General features: G+C 48.8%; 1 protein-coding gene across 1 annotated transcript in view; it reads right to left on the bottom strand.

Moving 5' to 3' along the window:
• The window catches only part of HCN4 (hyperpolarization activated cyclic nucleotide gated potassium channel 4), a 118,730-nt gene extending 105,473 nt beyond the window's left edge, over positions 1 to 13,257 (bottom strand). The window contains 1 exon segment of the mRNA XM_031949378.1: positions 12,482 to 13,257. Within this exon segment, the coding sequence (XP_031805238.1) occupies positions 12,482 to 13,257 (776 nt within the window).
• Positions 13,258 to 15,578: the final 2,321 nt, after the last annotated feature.

The following is a 15,578-nucleotide window of genomic DNA, read 5'->3' as shown; positions in this document are numbered from 1 at the left end:
CTGGACTTATTGATTCATCAACAAGTGCTGGCTTTGTGATTATTACATGCCCAGTTCGAAACTGAACTATACCACCATAAAGAGCCTGACCTTGGGGAACTCCAAGTCTACCTGGGAATTATGTGTGGCTCTAGTAATGTACTAAAAGAGACTATGTGACTTAAACATGGACTGAAATTGGAATTTCCTCTCTCTCTCTCTCTCTCTCTCTCTCTCTCTCTCTCTCTCTCTGTGTGTGTGTGTGTGTCTATCTGCATTCACCTGTCCCACAGGGGTTCTTTGACCCTCCTAGTGTCTGACTATTATTCAGCTTCCTCTTTGGGAAAGAGACATCATTACCCCACCAAGTATGGACTTGCTCTAGAGATCTGACATGGACTCTCTTTTCTTCTCTCTCTTTAAGTCTCATTATTCCCCATGAGATTCAACAATCATCTTTCTGCATCTGATTGTTAAATCTATGTATTTAGTTGATATCACTCTCCTAAGCCCTACCTTCAAATCTTCACCTGAATAGTCCATAAGCATCTTAAACTCACCATATCTGAATTAAAACTCATTATCTTTTCCCCCAAAACCTGCTCCTCTTCCTAACTTGTCTATTCCTGTCTAGAATATCACAATCTTTTCAGTCTTTCAGGTCATACTCAAAGAGTCACCATCGACTCTTCCATTTATTTCACCCTATTCTCATATCTAATTGCCAAACTGTGTTAATTTTTCCTCTCCATCCCTACTACAATCACCACAATTTGAGCTTTCATCATTTCTTACTTATATTCAATAGCTTCCTCATTGATCTCCTTGCCTCTACTCTCTCGCTGTTTCAGTCCACCCTCCACATAGCTGACGAATTAATATTGCAAAAGTGCAAATTAAACCATGATACTCCTTTGCTCAAGGAGCATCAATGGCTTCCTTTTGCCAGTAGAATAAAATGCAAACTCTCCTCTTTGGCATTTAATGGATTTGACTAGTTGGTCCATATCTCTTTCCATGATGATTCCAAATTAATCCCCTTTACACACTCTACATTTCAGTAAAATTGACTAACTTGCTATATTCTCTATATGATATGGCACCCCATTTCCCTCTTCCATGCCTTTGGGCATGGTCCTTTAATGATGACCTTTCTCCTTATCTCTTCCTCTCAGCACTCCTGAATCACTTTAAAGCTAGCTTAGACACCTTGAAGAAGTCTTTTCCCTGAGTTGTTACTGCTTCCTTTCCCTTCTCCAATTAAAATACTCTGTATACATTTATTCATTGCTCCCTTTTAACAGAATGTAAGCCCTCAGAGGGTAAGACTTTTTCTCTTTGTCTTTGTATGCCATGTCCCAAGTACAGTGGCTGGCATGTAACAGTCACTTGATGATCGCCTATTTGTTGAACTGAATTGAACCGAATGGAATTGTATGATGATCTTGTGTGTCACAGCCCTGAGTCACTCTGAATTCTTGGAAGATCCCTAGTCTTTGACTGTCTCTATGTGCTTCAAGGTTGACTCTGGGGCTGCCCAGCCAGCCTACCCTAAAAGCGAGGGAGCAGAGTTTGTTAGGTTTCCACTTTTGACTCCTATATGTCAAAATCTCCATGTTCACTTCCTTCATGAAGACTTCTTTTCTACTCCTATTCCCTTCTCCCAAAACCCAATGATAAAAACATTGGAGTCATAATCACACAATTCTAGATTCGGAAGGATCCTCAATAAATATCTTAAGAATGTCCTCTACAAGTCTACATGATACCTGACAAGTAGTTTCTAGCCTCAACTTAATACCTTTAGTGAGAGGAAACCTGCCTTCAAAGAAACACCCATTGATTCTGGACACAGATCTTTTAGGAAATTTTTCCTACTATCAGAACCCAATTTACCTCCTTGCAACTTTTACCCGTTGCTCCTACTTAATAACAGCAAAAGTTTTAAGGTTTACCCAGTACTTTACAAATATTATCTCATTTGAGCCTCACAATAACTAAGGAAGGTAGGGGGGCTTTTATTCTTCTTCTTGCCATTTTACAGATGAGTAAAGTGAGGCAGACAAGGGTAAAATGACTTGCATGGGGCCACACAGCTAGTAAGTGTCTGAAGTTGGATTTGGACTCTTAAATCTTCCTGACTTCAGTGCTGCATCCATAATGTCACCTAGAAGTGGTAGGTATTCCTAGTTCCATCCACTGGATTGAAATAGAATGAACCAAATCTCCTGTTCACATGACAGCCCTCCAAATATTTTCATCCTGACTGATGTTTCCCAGCTCATCTGCCCTTTCTAAAATGCTCTGACCATAAGTGAAGCCAATATCCCTCATGTGATCTATCCAGGGCAAAGTCTGTCAAGATTTGCACATTCCTGATCCTGGACACTAGGCTTCTCTCCATCTAACCTGAGACTGTATTACCTTTTTGGGGTTTCAAGTCACATTTCAGGCTTGTAGTCCACTAAAACACCCCGATCTTTTTCAGGTTAAACTGCTATCTAGCCATTCTGCTATCTCCCTCATCTGCTCCTTGTGAAGCTATAAATATAAGATTTTGTACTTTGTCCCTATTGCATTTTATTGTCGTTTGGTTCTGTGAAGATCTTTTAAAAATCCTGACTGTCAGCCAATGTGTTAGCTATCCCTCTCAGATTTGTGTCATCTGAAAATCTGATAAGCAAGCCATCCTTTTATACCCAGGTATTGATGAAAATATTAAGAAGCAGAGGGGCAGGTTAAATCCTGGAGCACTCCATTAAATACCAACTTCCAAGGTAGCATGGGACCGTTAATGACTGCTCTTTAGGTTTGGCTATTCAAGTGGTTCTGGGTCTATTTATTTGCCTTTTTTTTTCCTAGTCTACATCTTTCCCATAAGAAGAACACGAGAGTCTGTCAAATGCTTTGCTGAGAGCAAAATCATTCTTATCCTATTATTCTATTGTTCTCTGATTATTTCCTGTGCTTTATTTCTCCAATATACTGACAAGCCTACTGTGTCTACTTTCACCTTGGGTTCTGGTTAACTCGCTAACCCATTCTTAAGGTACTAGTTAAGGTCCCTTCCAAATCTGAGCATGGGCAGCTTTTTACTGACCATCAGTGTAAAAGGCACATGGGTGGGACAAAGATGACTAAGTTCATGGAACAGCACTAGGCCAGTCTAGCTGAAATGCAGTATGTATCAAGGGTGGTAATGTTTGATAAGCTTGGAAAGAGAGGCTGGAGTCAGACTGTGAAGGGTTTGGGGGTACCAAGCTGAGGAGTCTGGAAGCACAGAGGAACCACGGACAATTAATGAGTATGGTTGGACTTGATAAAGGGTACCAGCAATCACAGAGTGGTTCAACTTTCTCCCACCATTGAAGGTCATATGACATAGTGGCTAATGTCAAGCCTTTATGACAGAAGTTCAAATCCTGCTTCTGACACCCACTAACTCTAAGACAAGGGGCAAGCCACTGTCTTCCAGTGCCCTTCATAACTCTCCAAGACTGAGAGTTACAGAATGGCTTTTCTGAAGAGGAAATTTCCATACTGGGAAGAAAGGGAAGGGGGGAGAAGGAGCGGCCAATATTAACCTACTTTATGCCTGATAAAATTTGCTGCAGATGCCCTCATTCCAAATCGCCTATTCCTTCAAATAAGTCAGGCCCAGGGCAAGAATAAAAATTTAACATTCGGTGAGTTCTTTGAAGGCAGGAACAGCCTTTTGCATTTCTTTGCATCTCAGAGTTTAGCACATGGCCTGACACACACAGGAGGCGCTTAATAAATGCTTATTGACCAACTGACTTGACAACAGGGAGAAATATCTTTTTGAAAGTTTCCTTCTCCAGAAAGCTCTCCCTGATTAACCCCACCAGAATGATCTCTCCTTTTTTTCTATGTCCCATCAGCATTTATGCCCTGGTAGGTCCATTAGAATTTTTAATCAATTAACCTATGTTATAAATGTACTAAAAAATTTTGCTATTTAAAGGAACCCTGGGGTGAATCTTTCTGTAAAGTGAAGAATTCTTCCCTCCTTTCCTCCCTCCACCCCTTGTATAGTTAACCTTGCTTGAAAATTCTGCATTTCTTATGTCAGATTTGCTTAAAGTAGGAACACAGTTAACATTAATTGGCACTTGATTATAGGCAGCTTTTTAAGGGCCCTTGAGATGTTTTTGTGTGAGTGTTCTGTCTACTCTCACTAGAACAAAAGCTCCCTGAGGTCAGATTTTGGGTCTTCAGTTTCCTGTCATTCCCCCCATAGTGCCTAGGACAGTACTGGTCATAAATATGTGTTGATTCAGGGGGACTAGTGATTGAACTGGATTCACTGAATTTGGGAAGATGTGCTTTTCTCTTAGCTCGTTTCCATAGCCTGGAAGTGGGAAAGGCAGGAGATGGGTAGAGACCCTGAAGAGGCTGTTATGGCAGGACTACATTTCCTTTCTAGCCTTAAGCTGCTTGAGCAGATTGGAGACTTTTTGATTTAAAAAACACAGGTCCTAATGGGACTGACTACCATGACTGATTCTGCTATCACCCTTCCAGCTGTCAGGAGAGACGAGACACTCCAAACCCTGAAATTCCTCTCTGGGCCTGGTATAATCTCTGGGTGGGCTCACTGGCACCGAGGCAACATCTGCTCCTTCTCTGAAATCTCATACCAATGCTACACGTCACTGGGGCACCCTCTCCTACCCCAGCCTAGTCCTCCCTGCTTCCCACCCACCATCCCATTCACCTTGCCCTGTGCTTTCCAATTCTTCCTGTAGACCAAAGGGTTGCCACAGTCTGAGGAAACCTAATTGATTAATGGAAACCTTGCAGCCACCCTACTCCTAACATTAATTAACACTTCTTGCCTTGGAAGGATGGATTTGATCCAGGGAGCAGCAGACAAGACTGGTCAGAGATGCAGTGGGAAGCAGACCTGACCAACGGGAGGGAGATGTTTATTATCCTGAGTTCAGAGGCTGTTATCAGATTTCTAGGGCCCAAGCCAACCTACAGAATTCAAGCCACGAGCATTCATTGAACCCACAATCAGTTCACAACTAAGTGAGCTAGGGAGACAAGCAAAGAAGTCAGTAGTTTGGATTAGGATTTTGTTTACTTTGGAGGCTCAATTCTAATTAGAACAAATGGAATATAATCGTGTATTCCTAAAATGGTTTAGAGCAGGGCTTTAAAAAAAAAAAAGCCCCCTTTTTGCCCCAGAAATATTCACATGGCCTCAAGTATATAGGTATGTAAAATAGGTATTTACTGATAATAAATCATAATTTTGTGACCACCACATTCAGTGACAAGACCCCATATGGGGTAGCAAATCACAGTTTAAGAAACTGGGGTCTAGAAAGTAAGCAATAAATATCAGAAAAACAAGAGAGGAGGAAGTTCATTTATTCATCCATTCAATGCATTCAATAAACATTTATTAAGCACCTACTATGTGCTAGGTACCATTTAAGTACTGGGAATACAAAAAGAGGCAAAAAAGAAGCCCTTTCCTCAGGGAGCTAGTTCTACCTACAAATCCCAGGAAGCTAGATCTAGCCATGGAAGGAAACTCAAAGGTCATCTCATCCCAGCCCCTCTTCTTACAGACGACAAAACACAAACTAAGTGATTTCTTCAGCTTCACATGGGCAGACATGCTAGAGCTAGCACTGACATATAAAGTCTCTGACTCTTTCCAAGGAATCATACCCCCTGGTCTCATGCAGGGCGGTGGGCTGGAGTTAAGCCTTAGTGTAAGAACAAGATCTGAAGAGACAATGAGGAGGGAAAGAAGAACACAAGCCGAGAAGGCAACACGAGAATTCTCACAGAGGCAGGAAGGAGCGAGGGGGTGCAAGAGGGACAGCAGAGACATTGGCTTGACTCAAAAGAAGGGTAGACATTAGGCTGACATGAACAAGAGTTCTTCAGCTTCTCTGCAAAACAATTCTGTCTGAAAAACGTGATTCAAAGACCACCCAGGATTGCAGAGGAAGCATCCTACCTACATCCTTCCTGACAGAGACGTAATGGACTCAATGTACAGAATGAAACATATTTTTGGAAATAACCAATGGGGGGATTTGCTTTGCATAACCATAAATGTTTGCTTTTAAAAATTGGGGTTTGGGGGACTTTCTTTTTTTTTTCTTTTATTTGAGAGAGGAGAAGATGAGAGGGAAATAAAGTTTTATTAGAAAAAAATATTTTTTTCAGGACTCACTTGGGGTCAAGATGAAAATTAAGGGCAATGTATCTGCCAGCCATTGAGTCAGCTCAGTGGAAGGAAAGAGAAGAGGGCCATCAGAATGGAGTACCTGGCCTTCCAAGGGCATCCAACCAGCATCTTCTCTGGCCACTGACTCCCTCTCAGTACGTAACATGGAGCTACAGCAGGGGAGTTCAGGAGAGACTTCTGAATTCTGAGCCATTTCACTCAGGACCCTGATCATTGCTGCCTTCAGGGCAGCCCACCTTCTTGTTCCTGCAGATGCACATGTCTAGAAGCCACTGCACACCCCTGAATTCAGACAGCAACTCAATCAGGCCTCTGAGTTCCAAGCACCACCCCCAGAAAGCATCAGCATGGGCTCTTCCAGGAGGTCTGACCTGGAATCCACAATAAATGGACAGTTCATTCCCCAGAGACCGGGGTTAGCACGTCTCCAGTGCTCAAGAAAGCTGCCTGGCCTGGCCTGGCATATCAGGCTGACAGCACCTTTCAGACAGCTAACCTTGGAATTCCCCTTTGCATCTTGGTTTCTCTTCCTCCCCCGGAGCCCTGCAGTGAACTGTCTGTTCCATCTTGAAGGCTCTGAACCCACGCTGATGGTCACTCCCAAGAGTACTGGGAAGCTGGAGAAATGGTTTCTTTCTCCTTCCCCCAGGAAAGCCCTCGGCACATAATAGGTGCTTAATAAATGCCATATTTGGCCACTCAGCCAGATGAGATCAGCCACCAGCTTCCTCCTCTTTTTCTCCCCCTTCTCATCCTCCTGTTCCCCTTCTTCCTCCTTTTCTGGATTATTTCAAGGGCTGCAGTCCATGAGCACTAGAACTCAAATGCAGTATGTCCTCCCTACACTGTCACTTCCAGGATAGCTCAGGGAGGAGATGGTTTAAAAAAAAAAAAAGAGTAAAAAAATAGCTAGAAAATGCCTTACTTCCCAGGGTTCCCTATTCTTCACCTTCTACTATCTCCCTGATAAGTGGGACCCAGACCTCAGTCCTGTGAATTGTGGTTCTCAACCAACTGGCTTCACCCCACATTCTGTACTGTTGGCACTTGGATGGCAAACACTACCACATGATTCTAGGACCCTCAGTAATTCTGAAGATTATTAGTAACTGAGGTTTTCCTCCTTTTGAAGACAGGGCTAAGAGAGAAAGGATAAAAGGGATAAGGAGGCAGGGAACTCTGCCTGGATTAAAGGCAGGTGGTAGGTGGCCACAGTAGGAGCTCTTCCCTGATTACCAGGATGGGAAGAGGCTGGAACTCACAAGGAAACGGGGCAGGGAAGCCCCCTTCTCTCTCATATTCAGCTTCCCCTACTTGGTTAAGGATGTTTCTTCCAAGGAATCTCCTGGAGAACTCTGGCCTTAACTCAGGAGGCCAGAAAGCACTGGTTTTCCAATGAAAGGAGCTGACAACTTTAATTGCAACATTTATTCCAGGAGCACCAGGGATAACCAAAAAAGCGTTTGCTCTCCCTTGAAAGTGAAGGCAACCATGGATAATCATTTATTTTACCCAGTCCAGGGCTCTTAATTTTTTATGTTCTGAACCCTTTGGTGAAGCTTATGGACTCTTCAGAATAATGTGTTTAACAGCATAATATAGGATTACAAAGGAAACCCATTATAGTCAAATATAGTTACCAAAACACTTTTAAAAAATAAGTTCATGGAATTCAGATTAAGAAGGAAAGTAATAAGCATTTATTGAGTACCTACTATGTGCCAGATTTTGCAAGTGCTTTACAAATATTATCTCATTCAAACCTCACACCAACTCTGGGAAGTAAATGCTATTATTGTTTATAGTTTACAGTTAAATAAACTGTTAAAATGTGAGTGTTTTGAGGGCAGAGACAGTTTTTGAATTTTTCTTGGTATCACCAACAAATAGTGCCTGGTATATAGTAAGTGCTTAATAAATGCTTGTTGATTGAGTGTAGACAATCAAGCTGCTGCTTCTCTCTCATTACCCACAGAGATCCCCAAGTGCCACCTTCTCACAGCAAGCAGTAGGATATAAATTAAGGCATCAAATAGGGAATTCTGTGGGAGGTCATAGCTAGAAGAATCTGACCCTCACTGTTGTCCAATCTATGATCTCCTTGGAGGTAAAATAGATCCAAATACAGGGCGGGGGAGGGGAGGAAGGGGGAGAGAAGGAGGAGGAAGAAAAAGAGAAAGAGGGAGAAGGAAGAAAGAGGGAGAGGGAGAAGGTGAGGAAGAAGGAGATGGAAGAGAGGGACAGAGAGGGAGGAAGAGACAGACAGACAGAAAGAGACTCAAAAACACATGCAAACATACATGGATCCAGGCATGAATATGCAGGCAAATGGAGGTACACATACAGATACACAAGCATACAAAGATACAGATGCCTACAAAGACACACCGACCCAGGTACTCAGCAGCACACACACATGTCTACATATATATAAATATCAGGTAGTTGGAGGCATACATGCACCATAAGCACACAGATATACACATATATCTACACAGACCATCAATGAATCTTACTAAGTAAAATGTACTAATTCAAACATCCCTATAATAAATATTTAAAGTCAGTTTAGCTTTTTTGTACCAGTCTGTATCTCTGTCTCTGTCTCTCTCTGTCTCTCTGTCTCTCTCTGTCTCTCTCTCTCTCTCTCTGTCTCTCTCTATCTCTCTCTCTCCCCCATTCTCTCTCTCTCTGCATGTCTCTGAGTGTCTGTGTCTGTCTGTCTGTCTCTCTCTTATCTTGCAAATATAATTCAAAAGAAAACATGCATGTCTATTCCATTGAGAGCCATGGTCTCCAGGGGCACATTGTCCCTAGTTCCCCCTAAATGTCACCACCCAATATCTGCTGGGAGCAAGGGATCCTGCCAGGGCCTGGGAAAGACAGAGTAGGAGTAAAGAAAATAGCCAGTGGGGTAGAAAGCATCTAGAAACCAAAATACCAGGCCCATTTTTCTTAGGGAAAAAAGTTAAAAAAGCAGGGAGAAGGGAAGGTCTGACTCCAAACAGACTAACAATAGAAGAAAAATAGAAGAAAGCGCCAAGGGAGCCAATGGGAAGAAAGGTTCATAACAAGGGAGAGACCAACAGCCCAAAAAGGGAATCTGGAGCCATCTCCTGGATTTTTCTGGGCCCTCTGAGTTTCACACCAATCCAGGCCTCTGTTAACGCACACCTTAGTCACTCTCCAGGGAGCTGTTGATGCTGGAAACAGCGACTGCCACAGATCGCCTGAACTCCAAACTGCAAACTCAATCTATCACGGTGTGCCAGCTCCCCTTTATTAAACCAATTCTGCTGGATCAATGCTTCCTCCCGGTTAAAAATTATGAATAAATCTCCAACTGTCCACAGAAAGTGCTTTCATAAATCTTGATGTGGGATACATACATTGGAGTTGTGCTGGTGTGCAATCAACCGTGGGCCAGGAATAAACTCCAATAACTAGTGCACAGAGGGGGTTGGGCTGAAGGGTGAAAGAGTTTAAAGATTATGGAAACGTGGACGATAATTTATCAGTCCCCGGGACCTCTGAACTGCTCCTTAGAGAAACCCCAGCATTTGGAGGCAGTATAGCAGAGTGAAAAAAAAAAAAAAGCCAAAACCAGAGAAACCTAAATTCAAATTCCAGAGTACTAATTGCATGACTAGGAGCAAATTTCTGAATGTCCCTGAGACTGTCTCTTCATCAATAAAATGGGGATGACCATACTTAAAAGACTAATAACAAAAGAACCTCATAAACCTTCAGGGGATAAAGAAATGTGAGTGGCTTATCTGGCTGCAGAAGGTGACTGCGAAGCTGAATGATAACCATTTCTTTTCTATTCTGTCCCAACACATACAGAATCGGGGACCCCAAATTCAGAGCTCTGATTAACCACTTCAGAAAAACTCTATTTGTTCCTCTCTTACTGTTTTTCACAAATCTGGACATGTTCTTTCCCTTTCTCTGATCCCAAGAGTCCTGTGGTCAGGAGATTTCACTGCAGGAGTGAAGGACAGACAAATGGACCAATGGACAAGAATAGGTTGCATGCCTTAAATACTTAGACATGCAGGCAATCTAGGCTTAGGAAGAGATCAAGGGTCTTCAATACATTGGATGAAGATACCTTCCAGAGAGTGTATTTTTATGTGTGGAGGGGATGGGGGGGAGCTGGATGGTAAAAAGACGTGATAAAAAAAAAAGGGACCAGTGAAAATGTGCAACTAAGATACAAAAATGGGTACATTGTAGGTGTTTAATAAATGCTTACTGGTTGATTAATGTATGAATATAGATATGTATTAGCATGAATAAGGTCAGCCTGCAATAACCCTCAAATAACTTGGGCAGGTGGGCTGTTAGCTAGGGAAAGGTACTGTCCCCTTGGACTGAGACTGCTTCTCTTCACCAAGGCTCAGGGTCTCCCTGCCAGACCTTCTAGCACTGTCTTGAATCTGTGATTCCTTTCAGAGGTCAAAAGTGTTCAAAGATACCCAAGGCATCATTAACCAAGCAACCCATTTAAACACAAGCCCTGCCACCTTCTCTCACAAGCTTGCTCCTGTCATATGATGGGAGGGTGGCACTGGGGAGCCAAAGGTGGCACGTGGCATTGTCTCAGGAAACCCTGGGGCTTTGCCACACCACTTGGCATTTGCCACTGTTTGCTTGGCCCACCCAGAAGATCACTAATCTCCCCTCTCCCCCCTTTGGGGAGAATGGCAGAGGCACGCAGTCCAAAAAATACAAAGAGGTCCCTGCTCACTGCCTATTTTAAGCAGAGAATGTGGCTTCACTGGACATTCCCAGCAAGAGAAATCTCGCTCATTGGATGAAAAATATCTTTGCTCTCATTACAAACCTGGCTTCCCTGGAGTTTGCAAAGAAGGCTCTGAGCTGAGAAAAGTGCTCATTAAGACAAGCAGACAAGGCAGGGAAGGAGAAAGAAAGGGAGAGAAAAAGAGGAAGTAAAAGAAAAGGCAACGTTGAGGAGTCCAGGCTGAAAGCTAGCCAGCCTGCCTCTCCTACCCCCTACTAAAGCGGGAACCTGATAGAAATGTCTCTGCCCAGCCTGGTGCCATAACCCAGCCCGAGCCTCTAACATGTCCAGAGCAGATGCTTTCCTGACCTCAGCTGGCCAGCACCAGGATCTGGAATCAATAGACAGTCTATACTTTTCAGGAAACATCCCACCAGACTTGATGGATACTTGGCTGCTCAGACACAGAACACAGGGGATGATATTGGGGGAAGGGAAACCTTGTAGTCATCATCACCAAAAACCATTGGAGGCCAGTAACTGCCCCCGAGATGAGAACAATCTCTAAGGCCATTTAGAGCACCAGGAGCTGGGACTCATGGGATGTCCAGAATGCTCCTGAATTCCTGGGGCAGCCTCTTCCCATTAGGAAGCCAGGTATCCCGCTGGGCTCACCAGGCAAGGTCATTCAGTCCTGCTTCTTTTGGACTTGAACTAGCCAAAAAGCTCTGAGCTCACAGCCTGATGTGGTGCTAGGGGAGGTCAGGGATGTAGGTAGGTACAGCCTCATTTCAATGGGGTCTCGAACCCTGCCTATCATACTGCCTATGGCACCTCATAAACTGCACTACTCAATTGATTCAGTGGCTCCCTTCCCCTGGCAAGCAAACTCTCCCCCCAAGAGCAGGTGTTCAAGTCCCAGGGGACTGAACCAGACCTCCCCCCACTGACACCCGCAAATAAACTTCTCTGAGACTCCAAAGCCCCAGGGTAAGGAGACTCTGCAGAGTTGGTAGTGGTGCCTTCCCTGTTTCCCGTTAAGCTTTGTGACCTGGTGCCAGTGCGGTGGATGCTGCTGCATTCTCACTGGACCTGTCTCTCTTAACTCTGTAGGCCTCATGGGGCTATAGCCCCTGGTGTCCGGATCACTAGGGCCTCCAATGGCTCAGGGCAGCCCAGACAGGGCTACCAAGGGAAGCAGGTTGGGGGGGCTAGACTCTGCCAATGCGCCAATCTCCCCAATCTCTGGCCATCTTCCCCACCCCTGCTCTGTCCTGGCTCCAGTGCTGCCCTGTGACTGTGGGCCAGAGGAGGGCTGGGGAAGGGAGTAGGGCACACAGAAAGAAAAGTTCCCTGGATACATCAGGAGGATGTCTGAGGGTGCAGGTTTCTTTCCCCATCCTCTGAGGAGAGAGAAAAGTTGGCTCAGCCAAAACCCGGGTGAGGAGGGTAGATGGTGGGGAGCAGTGTGCCCGAAGGGGGCCGGGGGCGCGAATGGGGCTGGGCCCCATCCCTCTTACCTGAAGTCACTGTAAGGATGGATAATCCAAAAACCGGCCGACTTAACCCTTTCTTGTTCGCGCTCCACGGCCTTCTGGCTGCCGAACATCCTCAAGGAGAATTTGTTGACCCCTGGCTGGAGCATAGCTCCAAACTGGCGCTGCATGAAGCCCGCCTGGCCCAGCCTCGCCTCATCGTCAGGGACGATCTGGTCGCCCCCCGGCCCTCCTTCCACTTTGATGCAGGTGGCGGAGGAGCCGGAGGGCTGCTCAGCCGAGCAGGAGGGCATCGGGGACTGCCCGGGAGGCTCCGGGGTCTCGGGCTCCCCGTCCAGGCCCGGGGGGCTCTTGTCCTCGCAGGGGGACGCATCGCCCTCGCCGATGAGGCGCTTCTCCTCCGCCGAGTCTCGCAGGTGGCTGCTCCCGCCGCCGCCGCCGCCGCCACTGGCGCTAGTGCCGCCGCCGCCGCCGCCGCCACCTCGGCTGGTCAGCGAAGACAGGCTACCTCGGAAGCGCCGGCAGTCCCCGTTGGTGCTGGACTTGGCCGCGCTGCCGCCGCCGCCGCCGCCACGGCTGCCCACCTCGGTCTCCATGATGCCTGGGGCCGCGCTTCGGGGCTCCCCGCCGCCCGAAGCCGCCGAGGGCGAGGGCAGCGGCCGAAGGCGGATGCTCTTCCTGCGGGTGTCCTTGTCACTTTCCTCCTCGTCCTCCTCCTCGTCCATGATCCAAGCCTTGGGTCCCACCTGCTGCGGGAGGCTGTAGAGCCGCTTGCGCATGGACGGCGGCAGCTTGTCCATGGCGTCTGGAGAGGGAGGGGACAGAGGGGGGACCCCCTTGCGGGCGACTCAGGGGGCCGGGGTTCCCGCCAGGGACATGCCCTCCGCTGCCGCTGCCGCCGCCGCCGCCGCCTCCCTCAGCAGACCATGCCCGTCCGTCCGCAGGCTCCGCGAGGAAGGGAGGAGAGCAGGGAAGGGAGGGAGGCAGCCTGCCCGCCTGCCCGCCGCCGCCGGGCCGGCCCGCTGCGCCGCGCCCCCTTCTCGGGGGCGGGGGTGGCGCGGGGCTCGGGGCGGGGTGTCCCCCAGCCGCCCCAACGCGCGGCGCTCAGGGGCGCGGCGGGCAGCCCGGCTGCGGAGGGGCGCCCCGCCTCCCCACGGGGAACAAAAGGCGCCGCCGCGGAGACCGGCAACCGGGCATGGGCAGCGCAGACGCGGCGAGAAGGAGGAGGAGGATGAAGAGGAGGAGGAGAAACAGGAGGAGGAGGAGGAAGAAGAAGAGGAGGAGGGAGGGGGGCCGCCCCGCACAGCCCTGCGCTCTGCCAGAAGCTGCCGCCGCTCCGTCTGACCGGCCTGGTCTGTCCGTCCGTCGGTCCGTCCGTCAGTCAGTCGGTCGCTCAGCCCGACCCCCTCCCCCTTCTTCTCCCTCCCCCCTCCTCCTCCTCTTCCTCCGAGGTACTCCCTCCCCCTCCTCCCTCTTGGGCCACCCCGGGGCGCACGCTGCAGCCGAGCGGCCCGCCGGGCTTACATCACTGGCCACCTCCCCGGGAGCGCCCTCCGGCAGCGCTCCCGCTCCTGAGCCCCGGAATATTCATGAAGCCGGCGCGGCTCTCGGGTTGCCATAGGAGCGGCTCCTGCCAGCCGGGCCTGCCTACCTGAGCATCTTAAAGGGGCAGAGGAGTGGGGACGCTGGCAGGAGGGCGGGGACGGCCGGGACGGCCAGAATGGAGGGGCAAGCAATGCACCCTCGAGAAGGCCCTCTGCCCTTACTCTACTGGGGCCGGTTCCGGGCCACGCAGCGCTGCTCTAGGGAGAGTGGGGGGGATAGATGGCAAGGGGCGGTGGAGGGGGTGGCTGGGCTGGAAATCTGGATGGGGCGGGGCAAGGTGTGCTCTCCAGTTCAGTGACTCGCCAGAAGGATCGCCAGAGGGCTGGGGTGCATCTCGAATCAGTCCCAAGTCTCTAGCCCTGCCCTTCTGCTCTGGGGGCTAGTTTCCAGCCTCTGCCGCCAGAGAAGGGCGGGGGTAGGGGTTGAGGTGGGGAGAAGAGGCTCAGCGGTCTTCCCCGCCTCAATCCACACATTTGCTGTCCCACCCTAGCCTGCCATTCCCCACCCCCAGTCCGCTGGATAAACCTCTAGGCCCGGCGAGGGGGCGGGGAAGGATAAGGCCCGATCGGGCGGAGGACTCTTGACACTGGGCCTCAGACCCAGTCCGGGTGTGCGTGCCGCCTTGGTGCTGAAACCCAAGTCATTCATAAATCCGTCCCCGCGTGGTCTGTAGTGCTCGGCTCTGTGCGGAGAAGGGCGGGAGAAGAGCGCAGGAAAGGGCCGGGTTAGGGAAGCCCCATGCCCTTAGGGGGAAGGGGCGGGGTCGCCCTCCGCTGCCCACTCCAACCAACCGGGGAGTGGATTTCCAGGCGGGGACAGCTCCACCAGGGACTTCCACCCCACCTCCGACCGCCGCTCTTTTCCTGGGCCGCAGCTTCCCCGAGAGCGCTCCGGGATTCGGAGAGGGGAAGGGGAGGCACGAGGGAAAAGGAGGCAGGAGACCAGCGTAGGCGCCAGGCGCTCCGATGGGGACTCGTCCAGACCTATTTGTCCATTCTAGGTTCTGACTTCGAGGAAATGCGGCCCGCGGCGCAGGGGACTTGGGCTCAGGGGCGGCCCGCAGCGCTGTAGCTCCCCCTCCCTCAGCTTCACTCCCGCTGTAGCCCAATATGCACACCCCCAACACCTTCCCCCTGAGGCAGCAGAGTACTGAGGACCCGTGGGCCTGAGGTGGGACTGGCGAGAGGCTCACAAGGCCGGGGAGGGGTGTAATCCAAGTACTGGTCCTGGAGGAGACTGGGGACTATTTTGGGCCAATCCTTTCCTGCCTGCTTAAGAAAATGGGTTTGGTTTACTTGCTTTAGGACGCCCCCACTTCGTTTCTGGGGATATTTGAGCGACAGAAATAAAAGTGGCATTGTACCAGACTGGGGTCTCCAGGCCCGGACCCCAAAATTCTGAAAGCTGACACCCACATCTCCCCAATAAATGACACAGATTCATTGCCCTGGTCCTCCTGGCAGAGAGAAGCAGAGGTAGCAGAGAGATTGGAGGTTGTTTGGTGGATGTCAAAATC

This window comes from Sarcophilus harrisii, chromosome 2 (genome assembly GCF_902635505.1).
Source record: "Sarcophilus harrisii chromosome 2, mSarHar1.11, whole genome shotgun sequence".
Lineage (NCBI taxonomy): Eukaryota > Metazoa > Chordata > Mammalia > Dasyuromorphia > Dasyuridae > Sarcophilus > Sarcophilus harrisii.
This window is presented reverse-complemented; position numbering and strand designations above follow the sequence as displayed.